Source organism: Macaca nemestrina, chromosome 13, assembly GCF_043159975.1.
Source record: "Macaca nemestrina isolate mMacNem1 chromosome 13, mMacNem.hap1, whole genome shotgun sequence".
Classification (NCBI taxonomy): domain Eukaryota; kingdom Metazoa; phylum Chordata; class Mammalia; order Primates; family Cercopithecidae; genus Macaca; species Macaca nemestrina.
Window position 1 is genome coordinate 32597942 of NC_092137.1, and position 25494 is coordinate 32623435.

General features: G+C 36.0%; 1 protein-coding gene across 10 annotated transcripts in view; it reads left to right on the plus strand.

Annotated features, from left to right (window-relative positions):
- Positions 1 to 25494, plus strand: part of LOC105464812 (baculoviral IAP repeat containing 6) — a 259579-nt gene that overhangs the window by 180974 nt on the left and 53111 nt on the right. For all 10 annotated transcript variants that reach the window (XR_011611589.1, XM_071076482.1, XM_071076475.1 and 7 more), the window contains 4 exons: positions 1751 to 2051; positions 4118 to 4335; positions 6283 to 6447; positions 7726 to 7894. Coding sequence is in view for 9 of the 10 variants with exons in the window: in XM_071076482.1 (XP_070932583.1) it covers positions 1751 to 2051; positions 4118 to 4335; positions 6283 to 6447; positions 7726 to 7894 (853 nt within the window). In the remaining variant the exon portion in view is untranslated. The remainder of the gene's footprint in view (positions 1 to 1750; positions 2052 to 4117; positions 4336 to 6282; positions 6448 to 7725; positions 7895 to 25494) is intronic.

Sequence of the window (25494 nt, forward strand, 5' to 3'; positions counted from 1 at the left end):
TACTTCACCATTCATTTAAAAATCACCCCACAGAGTTACCTATCGATCTACTACTGAAGTCATACAGGAAGCTTAGGCATGATCCTGATGTTTTAAGTGAATAATGAGATAACTCTGTGATTAGCTCACTATTCATTTCATTATATGTTTGCATGTAGAACTTCAAATTAGTATTTAGTGAAGTACGTTATTCATGGCCAAGCAAGATAAATAGAATATTTCTAAATGAAATGAAAAGTTTGTAGGGCAACCATGCTCAGAATTGGAGTTTCTCTTTGAATTATTAAGATTAAATTATAGACACGATGCTCCTTTACTCCTAAGTGCAGGAAACTTCTCTTAGATAACCACAGTACAATTATACAAATCAGAAGTTCACACTGACTCTACTATGGACTGCAAATCTTACTCAGCTTTTGCCAGTTGTCCTTCTAATGTTCTTTAGGGCCAAAGAAAAAGAAATCAATTTTCTTTTGCATGGTTTGAGGGTACTAGTAGTTCAGGATCATCTGCTGCATTTTGTTGTCTTATAGTCTTCAATCTGTAACAATTCTACTATCTTTATTTATCTTTCATGGCCTCGATGGCCTTGACAGTTTTCAAGAATACATACTAGAAATTATGTCTATATATATATTTACACATATGCACATACATGTATTTTCTAGGTATGTTTGCCGATAGGACCCAGAGGCAGACTCCCCCTAGTGATGTATGCGCATATATCTTCCATATTGTCATTTAAAAAATTTTCCACTAAAAGAAATCAGGGCTCCTTGGAGAAATTCTAGTATTGAGGAAGGGTATATAGACATGAGCCTAGAATGTTTTGCTGTGTTAGAAAGCAAGGAAATGCTTAAAGAACGATGGGGGACAAGTTAATAGCAAGCAGGATCCTGCTTTAATGGGATCTCAGAGACCAATTCTTATTTCCCTCAAGCATCAGAATTAATAATGATAGTAACAATATACCTATGTAATAAAGTTAGAGTCCATATTGATAGAAATTAATAGACAAGAAGGGAATGTTTTTCCTTATAGCTTGGTGCCAACTAACAAATGTAGAAGGAATGACAGAATTAGAAAGTCTCCTTTTGATAACCACAGTAGTAATAATTGTTTTAGGAACAATTATAAAAATGCTAAGACTAACTGTTCAAAAGTTTGGCGAGAAATAAGGTATTTAAATAGTCTGAAGAATCTGTATACAGATACTTAACTAATTATAAAGGTGGAAATAACTAATATAGCGACACTTGGCAGACACTGCCATACTTCGGATGTCATGTGCGTCTTGATGTTTGGTAGCTTGTTTTTATTTTTATTTATTTTTTTGAGATCATTTTGTCACCCATGCTGGAGTGCTGTGGTGTGATCTCGGCTCACTGCACCTTCCACCTACTGGGTTCAGGTGTTTCTCCTGCCTCAGCCTCCTGAGTAGCTGGGACTACAGGCACGCACCACCACACCTGGCTAATTTCTGTATTTTTAGTAGAGACGGGGTTTCACCATGTTGACCAGGCTGGTCTCAAATTCCTGACTTCAAGTGATCCACCTGCGTCAGCCTCTGAAAGTGCTGGGATTACAGGCATGAGCCACTGTGCCCAGCCGGAAGCTTGTTTTTTAAAGCAAGTAGTTTTATTAATCCTATAGTCCTATATTTTAAAGAGATCATTTAAAGTTAAGTCTTTACTTTGAATCTGATGTTGAAAATGTGAACAGCCAAGCGAACACTTTTCTTTTTCTTTAGGTGAGTGCTCCAGTTGTAACATCCACCACTCAGGAAAAGCCAAAGGATAGCGATCAGTTTGAATGGGTGACCATTGAACAGTCAGGGGAGTTAGTTTATGAAGCACCAGAAACTATTGCGGCTGAACCTCCACCTATCAAGTCAGCAGTACAGACCATGTCCCCCATACCTGCCCATTCTTTGGCTGCTTTTGGATTATTTCTTCGTCTTCCGGGCTATGCCGAAGTGCTACTGAAAGAGAGAAAACATGCCCAGTGCCTTCTTCGATTGGTATTGGGAGTAACAGATGATGGAGAAGGAAGTAAGTGTTTAGTATTAAATTTGTCAGTACATATGTGAATAGATTGTGTAAAGTTATCCAGATCATTGCCTGTTGTTCATCATTTATTTCCTTCATAGTTAAGCTGTTAGATGATTTGTTGTAGGTGGTGTTGTAGGTGGTTAGTTATAATAAATCCTAAAGGATCTTCATTTTCATCTCTGTATTCATTCAAAAATTATTTTCCTTGTGCTGACAAAACTGTTGGGCATCACTGGAGGGATTTAAACATGAAGCAATTATTTAGAGCTACCCCCAAGTAGCTAATGTTCTCCAGTAATAGTAACAAGGGATGTATATAAACATGTAGACTTAGCAAGTTATAAAATCCCTTGAGCACTCTTGAGTGCAGTATTATGGAGAAACACACGTGTGAGAGAGATTATTTATTTACTACACAGCAATGTGAATGAAGTGGGATAGTAGTTTTTAGTGGGGCCTTGAAGGACAGGTTAGATTTAGGTTGCGATGAGTTATCTCAGAAAGAAAATAAATGGAATGAGCAGTGTTTCCAGGTTAAAATCTGTGAGAGGGGATAAGTTAGCTGATGAAAATTTGTACAAAAGGCAGCATTGTGAGCATTTTAAAAGCTAATATTGGTAACAGATCATGGAAAAAACTTGCTTAAGAACTTTAGATTTTATTTTGAATAGCAATAAAGGCTTATTAAAATGTGTTAAGATCAGTAATGTGTTGAATATAGTTTTTTTTAGAAAATGAATCTGGTAGGAATACTTAGATTAAAGAGATCAGAATCAGGAAAATAATGCCATAATATGTATTAATGATAATATAGAATAATAAGAGAAGGCTGTGATGATTGTTTCCTTTGGGTTGGCATTGTTATTTAATAGAAAGAAAAACTGAAGAATTACAGGATAGCCTGACAAGTCGATTTTCGTTTGGGTGACCTCTACATTTTCACTTACTGTTTATTCTCTTAATATTTACTAGACAATTAATACTTCCTTATGTTATTTTAAAACCACAAGGTTTTGATTCGGTTGATTTCTTTCACTTGCCATTTAGAAAGAATAAACTGTTAAGTCCTGTACTACAAAGTATATTTAATCTAATAAAACTATATGAATTTATTTGTAGATCTTGAAACTCTGAAGCTATCAAATATTCAAAGTAAATATTTTTTCCTTTATATTTTCCTAACAACAAAAATCCCTCATAAATGTTGGCATATAAGTGGGCCTATGTAGTTTAAACCTTTGTTATTCAGGTATCAACTGTATTTATTTTAGTAGGTCAGGAATTTCTAATTGCTTGATCTGATTTTTTTTTTAAGTAGGTAGAGGGGTAAGAACCATTTTTTTTATTGATACAATAGTTGTACATATTTATGTTAAACATATGATATTTTGATACAGACATAGAATGTGTAATAAGAACCATGATATTTCAACACTCTGTTACTACAGTGTTAAAGTAGGTGTAACCCTAAACAGAAAAGGAAAAAAAAAAGCCTTTCTGTAATTTCATACTATTTTTAATGCATATACAATGAATTTTTATTAAAAAGCGTAGTTATGATATCTCTTTCTGTAATAATTGTTTTGTGTACCATCCACGTAGCATTGCTTTCTTTGCATGTAATACCCCTTCCTGGCTAGAACACAGTAGAACACTGTTGGGAAAAAAATAGTTTTACTTGTTCATTATCTGTTCATGGTTAAAGCTACTCCCAAGGAAAGCAGTTACTTTCTTACTGTTTAAGATACTACTAATGCTTCTTTTCTACTGTTTAGGTTTTAGTTTAAATTCTATTTGTAATAATTTTGACATAATCTATAGCTATTATCATACATGTTTCCATTTTTTTTGAGGTTTATGTGTACTGTGTCTGACAGTTTTTCCTGACACTTATTCGTGATTAAATTTTAAGATATTACTGTTCTATTTGTAGTATTTGGTTTTTAAATAATTTAGTGATATTATTTTGTATTACAGTGTCATTATTAATTTATGATCCTGTATGTAGCTTCTTATTGTGCTTTAACTGTTTTTAATCTTGAAGTCCTCTTCTTTTTTCAATCTAGGTCATATTCTTCAATCTCCATCAGCCAATGTGCTTCCAACCCTTCCTTTCCACGTCCTTCGTAGCTTGTTTAGCACTACACCTTTGACAACTGATGATGGTGTACTTCTAAGGCGGATGGCGTTGGAAATTGGAGCCTTACACCTCATTCTTGTCTGTCTCTCTGCTTTGAGCCACCATGCCCCACGAGTTCCAAACTCTAGCGTGAATCAAACTGAGGTAGGTTCACTTTTAATTATTTCAGTTATTAAAAAAACTAGCTTTAATTAGGGAGTACAGAGTAAAGTTTTTTTCTGAAGTAATCTTTCAGAGACTTGGGTGTTCCATTTTCACATCTAAGAGGATATTTAAAACATTATAAATTGATTGCTTTCTCTGTTAGTCTCCTTCAGTAAACCAAAAAGAAACCTATCTACTTGAAAAACAGAAAGGATTTAAGTGCTTAATAAGCTTTCCCATTTGCCAAGATATGCTGAATTTATACTGTGATCCTTCTTCCTTCCTTTTTGAACTTTTAAGAATAATACTATAGAATGGGGGTTGTGGGTGGGGATCTAGCCAGTGCAGTAAGACAGGAAATTCAAGAAAGAAAGAGAAAAATTCCTCATTATTTCAATATGATTTAATTGTATTGTAGAAAATACCAGAATAGGCTGGGCGCTGTGGCTCACGCCTGTAATCCCAGCACTTTGGGAGGCCGAGGTGGGTGGATCACCTGAGGTCAGGAGTTCGAGACCAGCCTGGCCAACATGGTGAAACCCCGTCTCTACTAAAAATGCAAAAATTCACTGGACATGGTGGCGGGCGCCTGTAATCCCAGCTACTCGGGAGGCAGAGGTGGGAGAATCACTTGAACCCAGGAAGTGGAGGTTGCAGTAAGCCGAGATTGCGCCATTGCACTCCAGACTGGGCGACAAGAGCTAAACTTTGTCTCCAAAAAAAAAAAAGAAGAAAAGAAAATACCAAAATAATTAGTGGCATAAGTGAGTTTATTAATGATACAACATGGGGTCAGTATATAAAAATTAGTTAATGTTTACATACTAGCAACAGACACATAAAATGAGCTTTATAAAGATATATTTTAGAATAGCCCCAAAAATAGAAAATTTCTATGAATAAATCTGAAAAATATGTATAATACCTCTTTATGAATTTTTTGGCCAGGCATGGTAGCTCATGTCTGTAATCCCAGCACTTTGGGAGGTGGAGGCAGACAGATCACTTAAGGTTAGGATTTCGACACCACCCTGGCCAGCATAGTGAAACTCCATCTCTATTAAAATTACAACAATTAGCCAGGCCTGGTGGCTCACACCTATATTCCCAGCAACTTGGGAGGCTGAGGCAGGGGAATCTGTCTTTGCTCATGTATATCTTCGATGGGTTAGATATGATAGTGCAATGGTATTATTTCTTCCCAGATCAATCCTTAGGTTTGATACAATTCCAGGTTCATTTTGGAGGAAGTTTACAAACCATTTATAAAATGTATATAAACATGCAAAGGGTTAGGAATAGTTGAGATACCCTTTTACTATATCCTAAAAAGATCTGCTCATATCTCAATTCAATTTTGAGTCATTGACTTTTTAGGTTCTAGGGTGGTTTATCCCTTCTTTTCTTGATAAATATTTTTAAATATTTATTTATTCTTAAATATAAGCACTTTGTCTCCATTTACCCCTTCCCCCAGCCCCTGGCAATTAGCAATCTGCATTCTGTCTCCATGCATTTACCTATTCTGGATATTGCCTATAAATTGAATCATGTAATGTATTGTTCCTTGCGTCTGTCTTCTTTCATTTAGTGTAATGTTTTCTAGGTTTATTCATGTATCAGTATTTCATTTCTTCTTATGGCTGAATAAATATCCTGTTTGTTGATCCATTCATCTGTTGGTTGGTATCTGGGCTATTTTCTAATAATCTTTTAGTTTAAATGGTGCTACTGAAAACGTGTGTCTATTTCAGTACCAGTTTTTAATCTGTTTTAGTACTAGAAGTGGAATTTCTGGGCCGTACAGAAAATCTGTGTTTAGTTTTTTTGAGCAACCACCAAACTGTTTTCCATAGTAGCTGCATCATTTTACTTTCCCAGTGATAAATATTTTTGAAGATAAGTAAAAACAAATTGTAATGGATTTTCATTTTTTGTTATTTTAAGCCACAGGTGTCAAGCTCTCATAACCCTACATCAACAGAAGAACAACAGTTATATTGGGCCAAAGGAACTGGCTTTGGAACAGGCTCTACAGCTTCTGGGTGGGATGTGGAACAAGCCTTAACTAAACAAAGGCTGGAAGAGGAACATGTTACCTGCCTTCTGCAGGTATATTTTGTAAACTTGATATTCTTCATAATAATGTGTTTTTTTGTATTATTTTAAAATATTGATAACTAATCCAACTATCCTCAGCTATGTTTATGCCCACTTGTGGTTCTTCTTCCCAGTGCATTCTAAGATACCACCGGATAAAGATTGTTCTTGCTTACTTGTAACTCTGTATTTCTTCGCTCTCAACTAGCTTCTTCACTGAGAGGAAAGTGGCAGGGATGAAATTATCTAGTAGCTGGAAGATGCATCTTCCTACAGGCATTTTCTTGTTTAATGTGTTGTATGTGGGCTTTTTTTTTTTAACTGTTACTTTTTTATATGCATTTTGGTTGCTTACTTTTTTTTTTTTTTTGAAACGGAGTTCACTCTGTGGCCCAGGCTGGAGTGCAGTGGCGTGATCTCGGCTCACTGCAACCTCCACCTCCCAGATTCATGGTTGCTTACATTTTTAAAGATAACTTTTCGGCTGGGCATGGTGGCTTACGCCTGTAATCCCAGCACTTTGAGAGGCCAAGATGGGTGGATCACCTGAGGTCAGGAGTTTGAGACCAGCCTGGCCAACATGGTGAAACCCTGTCTCTACTAATAATACAAAAATTAGCTAGGCTTGGTGGCAGACACCTGTAATCCCAGCTACTGAGGAGACTGAGGCAGGAGAATCACTTAAACCCAGGAGACAGAGGTTGCAGTGAGCCAAGATTGCGCCATTCCACTCCAGCCTGGGCGACAAGAGTGAAACTCTGTCTCAAAAAAATAAATAGATAAATAACTTTTCTAGATTCAGGCAAGTTGAACAAGAATAGAAAGTCTTTATACCACAGAAATGTATAGGGGAAATACTTAATGAAAAGATTAGCTTTGCTTCCTGCATCAGCTAATTGAAGTTGGTTAACACGTTGAATGTGTCTTCTGCAACTCTAGAATGCTCCTTCTAGTATAAAGTTATAAGATTTTGTTACCCTCAAACTGTGAATTGAGTCTATTCAATAAAATATGTAAATAATACAGAGTTGATACTATGTTTTTATGTTCGCAGTTGTATTGTTTTTATATGTCTAGTCATATGTAATGTACCATCCTTTGTAAGCAACACTCTCAGACAAAACAGATCCTTCCCTTTTGAAAATTTAAACAAATAGTTATTTTAAAACATCGTATAAGGTACTGTTTAAGTAGAAAATATGTACTGCTAGTATTCAGATTGAATTTCTAACCATAAAAATTTTTGAAGTATGTGAAACTGAAATCCAAATTAATTTCAACAATTTTTAGGTTCTTGCCAGTTACATAAATCCTGTGAGTAGTGTGGTAAATGGAGAAGCTCAGTCATCTCATGAGACTAGAGGGCAGAATAGTAATGCCCTTCCTTCTGTACTTCTTGAGCTTCTCAGTCAGTCCTGCCTCATCCCAGCCATGTCATCTTATCTACGAAATGATTCAGGTAAATAATCCCTGTAAATGTCTTTGTGGATGAATAATTTTGTTTGCTTATTTTATCGTTGTCTAATAGTAAGCTTCAATTGAAATACTTGATGGATTTATTTCCTAAAAAGTATTCTGGAAATATTTGATTGTTTTTTTGGTGCCCTTAATTTGATGCTGTGTCATCACTTACCCTAGAACACAGAATAAAAGTTTCATTATTCCTTTGTCTTTATCTGTGAAAGGTGAAAGTACACTTTTTCCTTTTAATTATCTGTAACTGAAAATAATAGGACAAAGTCTAACAACTTCATGACATCATTCTGATCTGAATATAGTCAAAGTTCTGTGGATTTTAAATATTTTTGTCAAACAAAATTGCTGACAATGGTTATTTTTGAAGAAAAGCAGATACATAAGTCACTCAAGTCCATAGGTACTTCATAAGAAGATGATTAATTTCTTAAAATTCAATAATAAAAGTACTGTAGCTACTTATTTTGCCAGTATACAGCTGATTATTGATTGAATAATATAGTTTATTATTTCTTTGGTTACGGAATTATCATCTAAGAACTGTATTCTTTTCCTAAGAATAGAAAGTTACATGTTCAGAAATGTATAGATATTTCCAAGAGAAACAAGCAGTTAACAGCTACTTCTTTCAGCCAAAACCTTTATTATTGGCCGGGCGCGGTGGCTCAAGCCTGTAATCCCAGCACTTTGGGAGGCCGAGGCGGGCGGATCACAAGGTCAGGAGATTGAGACCACAGTGAAACCCCGTCTCTACTAAAAATACAAAAAATTAGCCGGGCGCGGTGGCGGGCGCCTGTAGTCCCAGCTACTCAGGAGGCTGAGGCAGGAGAATGGCGGGAACCCGGGAGGCGGAGCTTGCAGTGAGCCGAGATCGCGCCACTGCACTCCAGCCTGGGCAACAGCGTGAGACTCCGTCTCAAAAAAAAAAAAAAAAAACCTTTATTATTTATTATTTCAACTCTGTTCTCATATTCTTATCTCTGTCTTTATTTATATTCTTACTCATGAAAATAAACATGTATGTATTTCATTAATTTATTAAGGAAGAATAGATAAGGAAAACAATGGGAGTGAATCTTGGTAGTCTATTTTGTGGTTGGTAGCAGCTAAGTGACACAATTGGATGTTTGGTAAAAGTGTTAGTATTTGAAGGGATTATTGCCCATATTCCCCAGTATCAGGAGGATTGTTGTCCTTTAAAAATGTGCCATTTCCCAGTCTGTTTCAAACTCTTTCATAAAAGTATTAGACTGATTTTTTTGTTTGTTTAGATTGACTTGTTTGGTACATCAGATTGGTCTTTTTAAAAAAGTAGATGTCAAATGCATATAGTATATTTTTTGATTAAAATGTTTGAGACTATAATTTTAATTTTAGATTATATAGAACAATTGAATAGAGTGAGATGGGTTTCTCTTTATCTCACGTCTCTATTATTGAAGTATTATTTTCTTAATCTTTATACTTTGAAGACCTGACCTACCAAAAATTTTAAATTTCTGTTTTAGTCTGAAATTGACTCTCTTATAACACTGAGCTTTTACCTTTATGATTCATTGTCAAAAAGGAAATCCAGGATTATTTACATAATATTTACAGTAATTGCTATTCATGTAAGTGCACTTCCTGGAAAGGTGTGTATGTTAACAAACTGATTTTTGGTAAATGTATGGAATTGCAAAGACTTAGATATTATATCTTGGAACTATTTTAGAAATTTAATGTGACAGATCAAAGTTTGACCTTTCTTTTGTGATTCATTATTTTCCTGGAAAAAAGAAATTTCTTTCATTAGGTTTAGATGTTCTTGAATTTGGTACCTTGTCCAGTGGTTAATTCTAATTGATATATTTGGATGTGGTAACAAATACTTATTTTGAGATATAATACCTTGTATTAAGATAAAATGATGTAACTTGTATTCGGTAGGTTAAATGGTAGCATGCCTCCTAAATGATATTAAATATGGATTGTTTTCAGGAAAACACAGCTTAATATTATATAAGTAAAAATGAGTATGTAAGTAAATATATAATTATATAAGTAAATATAAATATAAAAATGTAAATATATAGTTATCAGTTTTGGTTAGAATAGTAATAATTAATTTTTTAAGTGGCTGTTGTTTATTTATTTGAGACAGGGTTTCCCTCTGTCACCCAGGCTGGAATGCAGTGGCACGATCTTGGCTTGCTGCAACCTCCACTTCTCAGGCTCAAGCAATTCTCTTGCCTCAGCATCCTGAGTAGGTGGGATTACAGACATGGAGCAGCATGCCCGGCTAATTTTTGTATTTTTGGTAGAGATGGGGTTTCACTATGTTAGCCAGGCTGGTCTCAAATCCTGGCCCATGTGATCTGCCCACCTTGGCCTCCAAAAGTGTAGATATACAGACGTGAGCCAACACACCCTGCCTTAAGTGGCATTTAAAAATCTGAACAAATTATCTAGCCAGAGTCTTCCTTAGACTTAGTAAAATTTCTATTTTGGAAAATTAGTCTAAAGTTTATTTTCCAATTTTTTCTTTTTTTTTTTTTTTGAGACTGAGTCTTGCTGTGTCGCCCAGGCTGGAGTGCAGTGGCCGGATCTCAGCTCACTGCAAGCTCCGCCTCCCGAGTTTATGCCATTCTCCTGCCTCAGCCTCCTGAGTAGCTGGGACTACAGGCGCCCGCCACCTCGCCCGGCTAGTTTTTTGTATTTTTTAGTAGAGACGGGGTTTCACCGTGTTAGCCAGGTTGGTCTTGATCTCCTGACCTCGTGATCCGCCCGTCTCGGCCTCCCAAAGTGCTGGCTGGGATTACAGGCTTGAGCCACCGCGCCCGGCCCAATTTTTTCATTTGTGTATCTAGTATTATTTTTGGCAATGTGGGAGTTGAGGTATGTGACAGGATCCACTCCACAATCTTTTACTTCATTTAGTTGTCATGTCCTTTTCTTCTCCTATAATCTGGAAGAGTTCCTAGTGTACCTTTATCTTTCATAATACTGATATTTTTATAGAATATAACCATTTATTTTATAGAATATTGTACAGATTGGTCTGTAAGTGTGAGAGTAGTCCTCATAATTTTGCCTGAGATAATTGTATTCAAGGGATGACTTGCTTATATTGCTAGCAGATGATATACAAAAACACCGGCCTAATATAATAATCTTTTCTGAGAACTTTAGAAAATAATGCCCATTTTCGTTCTATAACATGTTTTTAAATGATTGGTGAGCAAGACAAGAAAATATAGGGAACATACTAGTTTATGCCCTACTTTCAGTGCAGAGATTGGTCTGTCATTGATTTTAAATATCAGTTGTGGTTTCTGTCCCACACCCTTTTTGCCCTTATTTTCTGGCTACAGGTATATGTTAGATACTTTGTAATCTTCAAACTTTTATGTTTAATGACTATAGATTGAGATGAATACCAGAGTCTGCTCCTCATTTTAATAAAACCTTCAAGTTCTCATATTAATGAGTTTCCTATGTAGCTGGTTAGCTAAGTCTGTTTTATTTAAATAGAAGTTTAAAAACTGGCCTGAACATATTAAATGATAATACTAAGCTGGCCATAAGGATCAACAATAATTGCTCATAAAATTGATCTTCAGTTTTAGTTCTGAACATCTTTGCATCAAAGGTCAAAAGAGAATGTTGTTAGTTGTAAAATTATTACCAGAATAGAGGAAGCATACAAGCTCCTTAGGGGAAAGGACAACCTTTTTTCCATTAGTAACTTGTCACAATTCTACAACTGAGACACAGATCCTATTCTCCAGAGGCAGGCCCTGATTATATTTAGTGATTTAATCATTAAATATATTTAGCCATTAAATAGTTGCCTAAGAACTTTTTACTTGCATAATAATGGCTGTACCATTATTTAACCTAATTTACTTTTAGATTGTTATTTTATTTGTAAAATTTAAAATTATTAGATGCTTTTGGGAACATTTATATATCCAGAGCTTTATACATTTAGTATTCTTAAGATAAACTGGCCAGGCACGGTGGCTCACGCTTGTAATCCCAGCACTTTGGGAGGCCGAGGCGGACAGATCACCTGAGGTTGGGAGTTCGAGACCAGCCTGACTAACATGGAGAAACCCCATCTCTACTAAAAAAATAAATAAATAAAAAATAAAAAAATTCAAAATTAGCTGGGTGTGGTGGCGCATGCCTGTAACCCCGCTGCGTGGGAGGCTGGGGCAGGATAATTGCTTGAACCCAGGAGGTGGAGATGGCACCGTGAAGAGCCGTGATGGCACCATCGCACTCTAGCCTGGGCGACAAGAGTGAAACTGTCTCAAAAACAAAAAAAGATAAATTCCTGATATTTCATCTTTTTGAATTCACTGTTTGTTTCTAGCATAAAATTTTTATGACTTAATGGTAGTTTTCCTGCTATTTTGACATCTTTTTGTAGGTCTTAAAATGGGTGGAGAGGAAAATTTAGATATGTAAATGAATGGAGACTTATTTTTTATTTTATTTTTGAGACGGAGTCTCATTCTGTTGCCCAGGCTGGAGTGCAGTGATATGATCTTGGCTCACAGCAACCTCCGCCTCCCAGGTTCAAGCAATTCTCATGCCTCAGCCACCCGAGTAGCTGGGACTACAGGCGACCGCCACCCGCCTTGCTAATTTTTTTTGTGTTTTTAGTAGAGACGGTTTCACCACGTTGGCCAGGGTGGTCTCGAACTCCTGACCTCAAACCCCTCGGCCTCCCAAAGTGCTGGGATTACAGACAGGCATGAGTGACCACCCGGCCTGTAAATGAATGGAGACTTTTAAAAAAGTGTTTGGTGGCATTACAGCAGAAACATAAATCTTCATATTTAGGCTAAATTAATCAGATTTATCAAAGGTTAACATCATGGTTCCAGTTACTCAAAATAGTAAGTTTGATGCTTTAATAATTTGTTTCTTATTGCTTATTAAAATAAAGACATATGTTAGTGTTCTAGATAGGAAAATACATTAATTATTTGCTCATTTTAATTTATTTCTCAACATTTTCACTTCCACTTTTCATAACAAATGGTATTCTGGAAGTTGCATTTTGTATGCCAGAATCGTTTTTTCTCCAGCCGCTGTATAGTATGGAGTTACCCCACTGGCCACTAGATGGAGTTCCTGTTTCATTTTTAGAAGTATTTGTTAACATTCAAATGTTAATGTTAACAGGCAGAATGTTACTTTAGAGACCCCAGCCTTCTGTTTTAGAAAATGATATGTTCCTTTTTTTAGAAACAGCATATTAAAACTCAGCACACATTAAATTATTTGCCATTAACTTAGTGAGGTATGCTACAAATTCTTATTGAAATCAAATCTTTACCTTTTTAATACTGGTCTTATTATATGGGGATGAATATTCTTTCAGAGTATAAAGGGAAATTGCTGTTATCCTGGTTAATCTGACAATTTACAGATTAGGAAAGAACAAATGAAATATAGAAAAATGTATTCAGTTGTTCAAGTTTAACTGGTTAGCGGTAACATGGTGATTATAAAATTCACTTATTTTCAAGTTTAAAAGCAAGGTATAAATGGATTTTGTCATTATGAGAAAGAAAAATGAGTAACTGATATGTTAGAGTAAGGTAGACATGAGAGAGCAGGCACAGGACTTCATTGGGAAAATTATAAAGTACTGATTTGGCTGGTTATGTTAGTTAAATGATGGTATATACTAGGATTAAAATTTTTAATTTCCCTAATATTGGTTTGACAGTTTTATGACAAACTATAATGTGTCAAAACCCATTACTACATTTGGATATACCATCTGATTTTTCTCAAAGAGTATTTTGTGTGTTTAAAGCTGTTTTTGTTATTTTATATTACCTTTGGATATGTTTCTTTAAGAGTCGGTATTTAATTTCATGAGTATACTGTTTGAGAATAAGGTTAATTTTGTTGTTATGACAAATGTCTTAATTTAAATATGACCATATTTATTAAATTCAAATTACTTAGTAGTTACTTCAAAGTAAATTTGCAGTTGGAAACTAGCCATCTTCCTAGGTCTCAGGGCTCTCTAGATTAAAAAGGACATAGAAATTGTATTAGTGCTCTTACAGGAAAAGATAAGATTTGATACCAATAGAAAATATATAATTTTTAAACGCTTTATTTTGTTGATATACACTGCCTGAGAAACAATTAAAAATTACCGAGCTGTCATAACATGATACTTAACTGTATATCCTTATTTTTAGCTTTCATGGTATTAGTTCATTTGAAACTGTCAAATTATGCCATTTCTTTGTACTGTTTTAATAAAGAGTCTGGATGCTGTGGTGGTGGTTCATGCCTGTAATCCCACCACTTTGGGAGGCCAAGATGAGAGGATTGCTTGTGCTCAGGAGTTTGAGATCAGCCTCGGCAACATAGTGAGACTTCATCTCTATGAAAAAGTAAAATAGGCTGGGTGAAGTGGCTCACGCCTGTAATCCCGGCACTTTGGGAGGCCAACGCAGGCAAATCGTGAGGTCGGGAGATTGAGACCAGCCTGACCAACATGGTGAAACCCTGTCTCTACTAAAAACACAAAAATAGCTGGGTATGGTGGCGCGTGCCTGTAATCCCAGCTATTCAGGAGGCTGAGGCAGGAGAATCGCTTGAACCCCAGAGGCCGAGGTTGCAGTGAGCCACTGCACTCCAGCCTGGGCGACAGAGCGAGACTCCATCTCAAAAAAATAAAAAATAAATAATAAAATAATCTATCAGATTATTCTACTAAATAGAGTAGCAGACCAGGAGTGGTGGCTCACACCTGCAATTCCAGCACTTTGGGAGGCTGAAGTTGGAGGATTACCAGCCTGGGCAACTTAGACCCTGTCTCTATAAAAAACAAACAATCAGCACTCGCCTGTAGTCCCAGCTACTCGGGAGGTGGGATCCCAGGAGGGCGAAGCTGCAGTGAGCCGTGATCACACCACTACACTTCAGCCTGAGTGTCAGAGTGAGACCCTATCTCAAAAAAAAAAAAAAAAAAAAAAGGTAGAGTAACCTGACACTTTATTTTTAGCCCAAACTTTACTTTAATAGTATTTTAATATGGCTCTAGTTTTTGTGAGAATTAGCTGAGCAATACAAATAAAATTTAAAACACTTGCCCATGTTTAATGTGTTTATTTCTATATATGGTCACTCACAAGATATGTTGATGGCCACTAAGTATCTATAATGTAAATGCTTATCAACAAATGTTAATTCCTTTTATTTAGAGTTTTCATTTTTGTCAAGGTCATCCAATCTGGAAATAACTTTCGTATAGAACATATCACTCTATGTGTTAAATAATTATGACTGGTAAGTTTTATAAGGGGAGGACTGGTTGCTTAAAGTTTAGATGAGTTTTGAATTGCTTTGATTTGTACAGATTTGTAAGGATGAAGCATTATTTCACTTCTCACACACTTTAGGGATACCATTCTTGATTACCCAGAGTAGTCCTTTCTTTCCTATGAGCTGCTCACATACCTAATCCTTGTATTATCACCTTTCACATTATAGTCCAGCTATTGTATACTTTCTTAATCAGATTTCCACGTAACTACCTACCAGATTAGCCGTAACTCTCCATTTCTTCTATCAAACATCCCAGTTAAGTGTGAGTTGTGTTTGTTTCCAGATTTGTTTATGCCAGTTGTATTTACACTATATAATTATTATGCAAACTAGATGTTTTTATGGTAAATCATGAAATGCTTTAAAAAAGTCCTACAGACCAGGTGCAGTGGCTCAAGCCTGTAATCCCAGCTCTTTGGGAGGCTGAGGCAGGTGGATCACCTGAGGTTAGGAGTTCGAGCCCAGCCTGGACAACATGGCGAAACTAAAAATACAAAAATTAGCTGGGTGTGGTGAATGGGCACCTGTAGTCCCAGCTACTTGGGAGGTTGAGGCACGAGAATTGCTTGAGCCCGGGAGGCATAGTTTGCAGTGAGCCGAGATCGAGCCACTGCACTCCAATCTGAGTGACAGAGCACGACTCCATCTCAAAAAACAAAAAGAAAAGAAGAAACAAAAAAATATATTCCCAGTTTACTTAGGGAATATATTAAAATGTTAACAATGGTAATTTTATTTTGTATTACCCGCATTTATTAAGAGAAATAATGTCAATACTTTATTGAAACAAGAAAGTTTCTTTTCTATGTAGTCTTTATTTTTCTGTGTGGCTTTATGTTTACAACTGCTTAACTACCAAAAGTCATGCTAATGGTTATTTCTTTTGAGATACTAAAATACAATTTCCAAAGACAGTTTTAAAAATATTCAGTGTTCATTAATGCTAACTAAAACTTTATTTTTCTAAACATTTTCATTGTCTTCTGTCCCATACTGACTAAATTTCCCTTTCCTGTATTAAGTAGATTACTAGAGGCTTAAAGAAAACGTAAACCTAAATGCAGTTTTATTTTAATTAATATATATTTTATATGTACTGTTAGAAAAGTTGTTGTGGCATTTTTGCTGTTGTGTCTTGTATTCATTACCAAATCTTGCATGTTTTGGAGTAGTCTATCTTCAGTGTCCATATTCATTGCTTTGTCTTCCCTGTTTTTTTCCTCCGTGAAAAGTTAAAATTTGCCTATTTGCTTTGTTGTAATTTTATTCCTCAAGCTGGAAGCATCATAGAGTAATTGCTCTTAGAGCAGGGAGTTACCCTGGGATATATGTTTTAATATTCTGGAGGTGTGCTTTTAAAGGATAGTCTTCTCAATCTTTCTTGTTAGAGCCAGATTTTGCCCTGAATGCAGTCCCTTGAACGAGACCTTCAGAGTGTGGTATGGATGTAGACAAAAACAATCACTAAGAGGTTAAGTACTGTTCCAGCTATACCTAACATAGTCAAGATACATTCTTCTTTTTCTTCTTTCTCTTCTTGCTTCTTTACATCTTCTGCTGTAGTGATGACAGAAGTGCCAGTTTTCTCAGAAAATGTCTTCATTTAGAGAAAAAGAGAATGATTGTGAAGCAAATTGCTAGAAAATATATTTATTAGAAATACTGGTAAATACTCGAAAATTGCTAGACAAGAAGTACTAGCTAGTAAATACTAGAAAATTGCTAGGAGATGTATTTACTAGCAGAGAGCTGGTAAATGTATTTATTATATGTGTTGTGTTTCTTGCATAGTTTTTCAGTGTGCAGTCCTACTTTAGTCTGTTAACGTGTTGGAAAATGATAGTAAATGAGTGTATTTTAATAGAATTTAAAATCTGTTATTTTAACAGTTGGGCTGAAGAGCCAAAAATATAATGAAAATGTAGAAGTTAGATTCTGCCATTTGTGTATTTTATATTTAGTAGCTACAAAGATTCTTAAAATTTTTTACATATCTAACTAGGCTGATGTATTTAATGTGAACTGCAACTTATATACAAAAAAACTGCACATACTTAGTGTATACAATTTGGTAAGTTTAGAACCTCAACTCCTTTTTAAAGCAACTCTTTTGGGGAGCAGTTGAGCAGAATAGGGATTTAAAATAATTTTTTCCTTTGAAGATTAGGGGATCATTGTGTCATTAATTTTATAATCTAGTATTGAAACTAATTCCATTTTACTAATATTTGGTAAAGCAATTAATAGCAGAGTTTATCTCTTCTTAATAAAATATTTATTTCCACAGATTAAGCATATCACATATTTAAGCTTGAAATAATGGAGTTACTAAATGTCAGAGTTTTAAAATAATTAAAAGAGAAGTGCTCCTTACCCTACATTGCATCAGGAATAAAGTGTTACCAGTTATGTTGCTTTAGTCCACAATAGTGATGAATGAACCTTTTCTTTTCATGGAGGGCTTCCAAACAAAACCTGGACAAGCTTCATATTAAAGATGGCAAATGTTTTCAGTATATCCTGAAGGAATGTATCTTCTCTGTTAGTAATCTGTGGTAAATTTCACTGTAACTATTTGATGTAAATTGCTGGCCTCTGCAAGTAATAAGTCACACTGTAAATAGGTTCTATTTTTTAGTATTTTTAGGTTTTTGTATATGCTGAATCACATATTTCCTCCAAAATGCTAATGTTTACGGTTATTTCTCTTGAATTTTCTGTCTGATGAACCTTTACACTGTTCTTTTTCTTTTCAGCTGTTTGAAGATACTTTTCCTCATTGAAATGTTGTAGTTCCAAATGCAGAAAGTGATTTTATTCCTCTCCGTACTACCAGTTACTACTATAAAAATGAAAAAAAAAAATGTTTATTGGCATAAGTATAGTAATGTCACACACCTGCATCTGTAGCTGTTAATGATAATTCCAAGATAGTCTTCAAGCTATGCATAATTCAGCAACAGGTCCTTTTGAGGATTGGAAGGATAGTGACTTTACTTGCCTGGTTGTAAGCTGTAACACTGATTAAACATGCATTTGGTCCTTGCTGAGTAAAGGAGCTACAAGCTCCACTTGGAGACATGGCATTGCCTAACAACGTGTTGTGCCTCTGTTCTTTCTTTGTCAGGCAGGCAGCACGTTGAATCCTGTAATAACAGTGAAGTATGTGTAAAGGAGCTAAAGTTAAAGATACCTAAAGGTTTTCTGATGAAGCTCTTCATGGCAAAAATAGAATTAAATAATTCAAGATCGAAATAGTTTTTATGTTGTTTTGTGCTTTAACAGGCAGGTTTTTATTAAGAGTTTATTATCTTTCTCCATTCTTGTTGCTGGCTGACCACTGGTACACATTAATTGATAAGAAAAGCACATGTCTTAAAAGGAGAGCATAAATCAGCTCTCCATTAGTTTTCCAAGTTCTCCTCTTGGGGTGGGTCTTCAAAATCTTTTAAAACTAATAATAAAAACTCAGATATAAATAACACATTAGTTTCCAGACATAGGCATAGATTGTCATATGCATTAATATCTCATAGTATTTGACTTAAAGGTAAGCATATTTACGTAACTAATGGTTGTCAAGAAAAATACAGAAATACAAAAAACTTGATATTTTTAGTTTAAAATAAAGAAATTTGATATCTTGAGATATTTTTAAAAGTATAGTAATGAAATTTAAAGTTATTTTTTAAATTTTAAAGATTTTTGTGAAACAAACACACAATTTTATCTCTCACATTTTTTGGACTATTCCCAGTCTCATGGGCCAATGCTTATTATTACCTTGTTTTGCTAGCTTTTGCCTTCATACTCCTTGATAAGAAGAGAATATCTTCTGTTTCCATAATGTAAGATTCCCAGTTGGCCTCTCCTAATGCTAACTCAATAGAGTAAAATAGATACCAGTTAAATAAGAGGGAATAGCATGTTTCATTTATTTCAGAGGAGCTGTCTTATTTTATCTATGCCTTTATTCTTACATGTGAATATAATGTAACTATATTTTTTATTTCTTTTTCTTCAGTCATAGTCTTCTCTGTCACCCGGGCTGGAGTGCAGTAGTGTGCTCATAGGTCACTGCAGCCTTCAATTCTTAGGCTTAAACATCCTTCTGATTAGCTGGGACTACAGGCACCTGCCACCATGCCCACCTAAGTTTTTAAATTTTTTGCAGAAATAGGTTCTCATTATGTTGCCCAGGCTAGTTTCAAAACTCCTGGCCTCAAGCAATCCTCTTGTCTCAGCCTCCTGAGTCACTGGGATTACATTCTTAAGCCATTGTGCCTGACTTGATTTTTATTTTTGTTTTTTGTTTTTTTTGTTTTTTGTTTTTTTAATATAACATCTCGTGCTTTATAAATTGACCTGCAAGTAGGCTGGGCGCAGTGGCTCATGCTTGTAATCCCAGCACTTTGGGAGGCTGAGGTGGGTGGATCATGAGGTCAGGAGTTTAAAACCAGCCTGGCCAACATAGTGAAACCCCATCTCTACTAAAAGTACAAAAATTAGCTGAGCGTGGTGGCAGGTGCCTGTAGTAGTACCAGCTACTTGGGAGGCTGAGGCTGGAGAATCACTTGAACCCGGGAGGCAGAGGTTGCAGTGAGCCAAGGCCGTGCCATTGCACTCCAGCCTGGGTGACAGAGTGAGACTATATCTCAAAAAAATTGACCTGCAAGTGACATACTTTTTTTTTCTTTTTTCTTTTTTTGAGATGGAGTCTAGCTCTGTTGGCCAGGCTGGAGTACAGTGGCGCGATCTCAGCTCACTGCAACCTCCACTTCCCAGGCTCAGGCAATTCTCCTGTCTCAGCCTCTTGAGTAGCTGAGACTGCAGGCGTGTCACCACATCTGGTTAATTTTTGTATTTTTAGTAGAGGCAGGATTTCACCATGTTAACAAGGCTGGTTTGAAACTCCTGACCTCAAATGATCTGCCACCTCGGCCTCCCAAATAGCTGGAATTACTGGCATGAGCCACTGTGCCCGCCCATGAGTGATATACTTTCTAATTAATATTCATTAATTATGAAATTTGAAATCGTTTAATTTCATTTCATTTTGATTTTAGTTGTAAATTATATTCAAGGTTTTTTTTGAACCTCAAGTCTTTTTAAAGTTTCTGGGATTATCTTTGTGTTTATATGAAGAAATAATGCTTTAATCAGATTATACACATATATATCTGTATATGTGTGTGTGTATATGTGTATATATATATATTTTGTGTGTGTGTGTGTGTGTGTGTGTGTGGTAGATTTTACTGGGGGCAGTGGCTCATGCCTATAATCCCAGCACGTTGGGAGGCTGAGGCGGGCGGATCACGAGGTCAGGAGTTCGAGACCAACCTGGCCAACATGGTGAAAATCCCGTCTCTACTAAAAGTACAAAAATTAGCTGGGCATGGTGATGGGCTCCTGTAATCCCAGCTACTCGGTAGGCTGAGGCAGGAGAATTGGTTGAACCCGGGAGGTGCAGTGAGCCGAGATCACGCCGTTGCACTCCAGCCTGAGTGACAGAGCAAGACTCTGACTCAAAAAATATATATTATTTCTAGATTTTAAAAATTGGAATTATCAATTATATGTGTGCTTGCAAATTTGTGGGATCTTTTTTTCCCCTTCTCTTCTTTATTGAATGTTAGCATGCTAGACTGTTTTCATTATTCATGTATGGAGAAGAAGATTCTCATTTTGTGGTGTTGGTTGTTCTTGATAACTTCATAACAATTTAATTTTTAAAAATAAACATATCTTGTATTACTTGTATTCTTTTATAATTTTATCTGAATTGCTAGTAAGTATTTTTAGGTTTACAGAAAATTGAGCAGATAGTACAGAGTTCCCATATATGAAGTTCCTACTCACAGTTTACTTATTATTCATATTTTGCATTAGTGTAGTACGTATAATTGATGAACTAATAGTGCTATGTTATTTTTAAATAAATTTATAGTTGAAATTCGAGTTTGCTCTTTATGTTCTACAGTGTGTGGGTTTTGACAAATGCGCAGTTTTATGTATTGCACCATGACGGGATCACACAGAAGAGTTTACTGCCCTAAGAAATTCTGTTAATCCTGCATCCCTTCCTAATCCCCAGACCTCTGGTAACCACTTTTCTTTGTACTGTCTCCATAGTTGTGTGTTTTCCAGCATGTCATATAGTTGTAATCATAAGATCTAGCCTTTTAGATTGGCTTCTTTCATTTAATAATATACATTTAAGTTTCATCCATGTGTTTTCATGGCCTGGTGGCTACTTCATTTTTATTGCTGAAAAATACTCCATTGTATGAATATGTAAGTATGTTTATCCATTCACTTTTTGAAGAACATCTTGGTTGCTTCCAGGTTTTGGTATTTATGAATAAAGCTGCTACGAACATTCACATACAGATTTTTATTTCCATTTTTGTTTCACTGATCTATTTGCTTATTCTTTTGCCAGTACCACATTGTCTTAACTGTCGTAGCATTATAGTCAGGTAGTCAAGTCATATAGTGTCAGTCCTCTGACTTTGTTCTTCAGTGTTGTGCTGGCTATTCTACGTATTTTGCCTTTCCATATAAACTTAATCATTTGATTGGTAGCCACAAAATAACTTGCTGGGGTTTTGGTTGGAACAATGTGTCCTCTGTTTTATTTCTCTTTGAGTGTTACATGAAGTGGGTTGAGAACAGTGAAATACTATGTGCACTACTTTGCTAAATGAGTTCATAAAGGAGTGCAAGTGGTAATCTTTGGGTACCTGGCTATATTTATATCAGTATAAATTCTGATCTTTCAAATATTTCAGTGTAGACAGGGAAATCATTCAAAACTTCTGTGGATTCCATTCCAGCAAATGGAGCTAAAATGGGAGGAGGGGGGACAGGAGAAAACTGTGGAATAGGGAAGGTTTTTTGAAGGCTTCATTATTGTGCCAGTCTCAAGTTGAAAAGAGGCTACATGATTGTACATTCTAGTCTTTTATTTTCATATATTTGAAAAATAAAATATATTTATAAAATATGTGCAACGTTTATTGGGTGCTTTTCCTTGTATTAGTGTTATAAAGTAATTGAAGAAAATAAATATCTCAGTATAAAAAGGAACAAATATATATGAATAAGTACTTAAGAGAAAAAGATTTTAGTGACAGCTTTAATGGTTGATAATTCAGTACCCCCCAGTTCACCCATTTGAAGTATACAATTCATTGATTTTTATTATATTCACAAATGTGTACAACTGTTACCAAAGTGAGTTTTATAAATTTTTTAAATCATCTCATAAAAAACACTGTACCCTTGGCTGGGCACGGTTGCTCATGCCTGTAATCCCAGCACTTTGGGAGGCCCAGGTGGGTCGATCACCTGAGATCAGGGGTTCGAGACCAACCTGGACAACATGGTGAACCTCGTCTCTACTAAAAATACAAAAATGAGCCAAGCGTGGTAGCAGGCACCTGTAATCTCAGCTACTTGGGAGGCTAAGACAGGAGAATCGCTTGAACCCGGGAGGCAGAGGTTGTAGTGAGCCGAGACCATGCCGTTGCACTCCAGCCTGGGCAACAAGAGTGAAACTCTGTCTCAAAAAAAAAAGAACCCTGTACCCTTTAGTTATTATCCCCCATCTCCTCATCTTCTCTAGCCCTAAGCAGCTGACAATCTGCTTTCTATCCTTATATAGAGTTGCCTTTTCTGAATATTTTATGTAAATTAGATCATATAATATGTGGTCTTTTTAAACTGGCTTTTTCCATGCAGCGGAATGTTTTCAGGGTTTATTGGTGTTGAATGTATCAGTAGGTGATAACTTCTTAGGGCTGAACGGTATTCCATTTTATGGCTGTGTACCACATTTTGCTTATCCATCAGTTGATGTCTATTTGTTTTTGCATTTTGGCAGTTGCAGTGAGCATTAGCATACAAATATCTCTTGGTATTTTTGCTTTGAATTCCTTTGGTAATATACCTAGGAGTGGAATTGTTGATTAACATGGATTACCTGACTTTTAAAATTACAATAATCTTACTGGGTATGAGATGGTCTCTCATTGTGGTTTTAATTTGCATTTGTCTGATGACTAATTATGTTAAGCATATTTTCATGTGTTCATTGCCTATTCACGTATCCTTTCTAGAGAAATATTACAAATTCTCTGTCCCAAGAGTGGGGGCTGGCTAGAAGAGGGGATTAAATGTCAACTTCTCAGCCATGCGTGCCTCTAACTTAGCAGCAGCAGGTTGCTGTGGTGGATTAGAAATGCTGACATCCTGCCCCTCACCCCGCTAGGAAGACAGGCTTTCAGCTGTGTACTAAGGCATAGCTTTCCAACTTGGACTCTTGGGAGAGGGACGCCTGTGTTCTTGGCTGTAGCCAGCTGGAGTGGTTTTTCTTTCTCATTGAGCTGAGGCTGGGGAGGAAAGGAGCAGCATCTTGATTCACATACCACAGACTCTTGCTTCTCTTACTGAGTTTCTTACTAAGTGTTTCTTCATTTGCTGCATGCTTTTAGGACCATTTCCAGAGATTTTAGATAGTTGTGTTCTTTTAAAGAGTATGTACCAGTTTCACTAGGGAGCAGATCTGCAGTGATCCTCCCTCTTTCATGCTAGCAAGAAAAACTGAGTTCTCATAAACCAAATAAAATATTCAAACTTACTTACTAATTAAATGTTTTAGAACCTTACAGTGGAATATTTTGCATCCATCAAGTTTAGAAACCATCTATCTTCATATTGGGTAGGAAGAGGAAGTTAGACACTATGGAGTATCTAGTTTTTATAAAACTCAACACATACCTAAATATACAATATCATGTACTTCTCCTCTGTAAAACACATTTTATTAATTACATCAAGTTTTTCTTAAGTATTCTGTTCTCCACATTTCAAAATTCAAAAGCTTTAAGGTGGTAGCTGTTTTCCTGCCTCTCTCCTATAGCCTGCCGATAACAGCTCACTAGGGATAAACTATAGTTATCCCTATAGTACTAATCTAACTAATAGTACTAATAGTTACAGATAGTACTAACCAGTGCTACTAATTTCTTATATTTCTTTACAGGAAATCTATATATAACAAGTAAATATAAATATATATTAGTTCATTGTCACACTGCTATAAAGAACTGCCTGAGACTGGGTGAATTATAAAGGAAAGAGGTTTAATTGACTTATGGTTCTCCAGGGCTGAGGAAGCCTCAGGAGACTTATAATCATGGCAGAAGGGGAAGCAAACATGTCCTTCTTCACATGGCAGCAGCAAGGAAAAGTGCAGAGCAAAGCAGTGGGAGCACCTTATAAACCCATCACATCTTGTGAGAACTCACTATCATGAGAATAACATGGAGGTAACCACCCCCATGATTCAGTTACCTCCCACCGGGTCCCTCCCACAACACACAGGGATTATGAGAACTACAATGCATGATGAGATTTGGGTGGAGACACAGCCAAACCATATCATGTAGTCTCCCTCTTTTTATGTTTTTGTTGTTGTTTGTGTTTTGTTGTATGTTAGTTTATGCAAATAATCATTTATTTTTATTAACATTTATATGTTATGTTTACCATATAACCCGTTTTTATACCTTGCTGTCCCATCCCCACCCCAAAATGACATTATCGTACTTCGAATTTGCTGCATTACAGCATGAAGCATATTCTCATTTTTTATGACTACATAATGGGCATTTAGTAATTTTTAAAATTGCATATTAATAAACAGAAATAGGTTCTTTTTTAAGATAAGGTCTCACTCTGTCGTGCAGGCTAGGATGTAGTGGTGTAATCATGGCTAACTGCAGCTTACCATGCCCGGATAATTTCTTTAATTTTATACAGACAGGATCTTTCCCAGGCTGGAGTACAGTGGTGTAATCATGGCTCACTGCAGCCTTGACATCCTGGGCTCAAGTGATCCTGCCACTTCAGCCTCATGAGTAGCTGAGACTACTGGAGGGCACTACCACACCTGGCTAATTTTTAAAATTTTGTGTAGAGATTGGATCTTTCTATATTGCCTAGGCTGGTCTTAAACTCCTGGGCTCTGGCGATCCTTCTGCCTTCCAAATTCTGGAATTATAGGCATGAGCCACTGCATCCAGCTCACATATTTTTTTAATTGACATTTTTATTCTGTTGAATATGCCCATCGTAAATATGATACCTGTTTATTGAGACTATCATCTCTGCCCTGCAGCATAGATATTTTCATCATAAGTTTTTTTGTGTATTTTTGTTGTATTT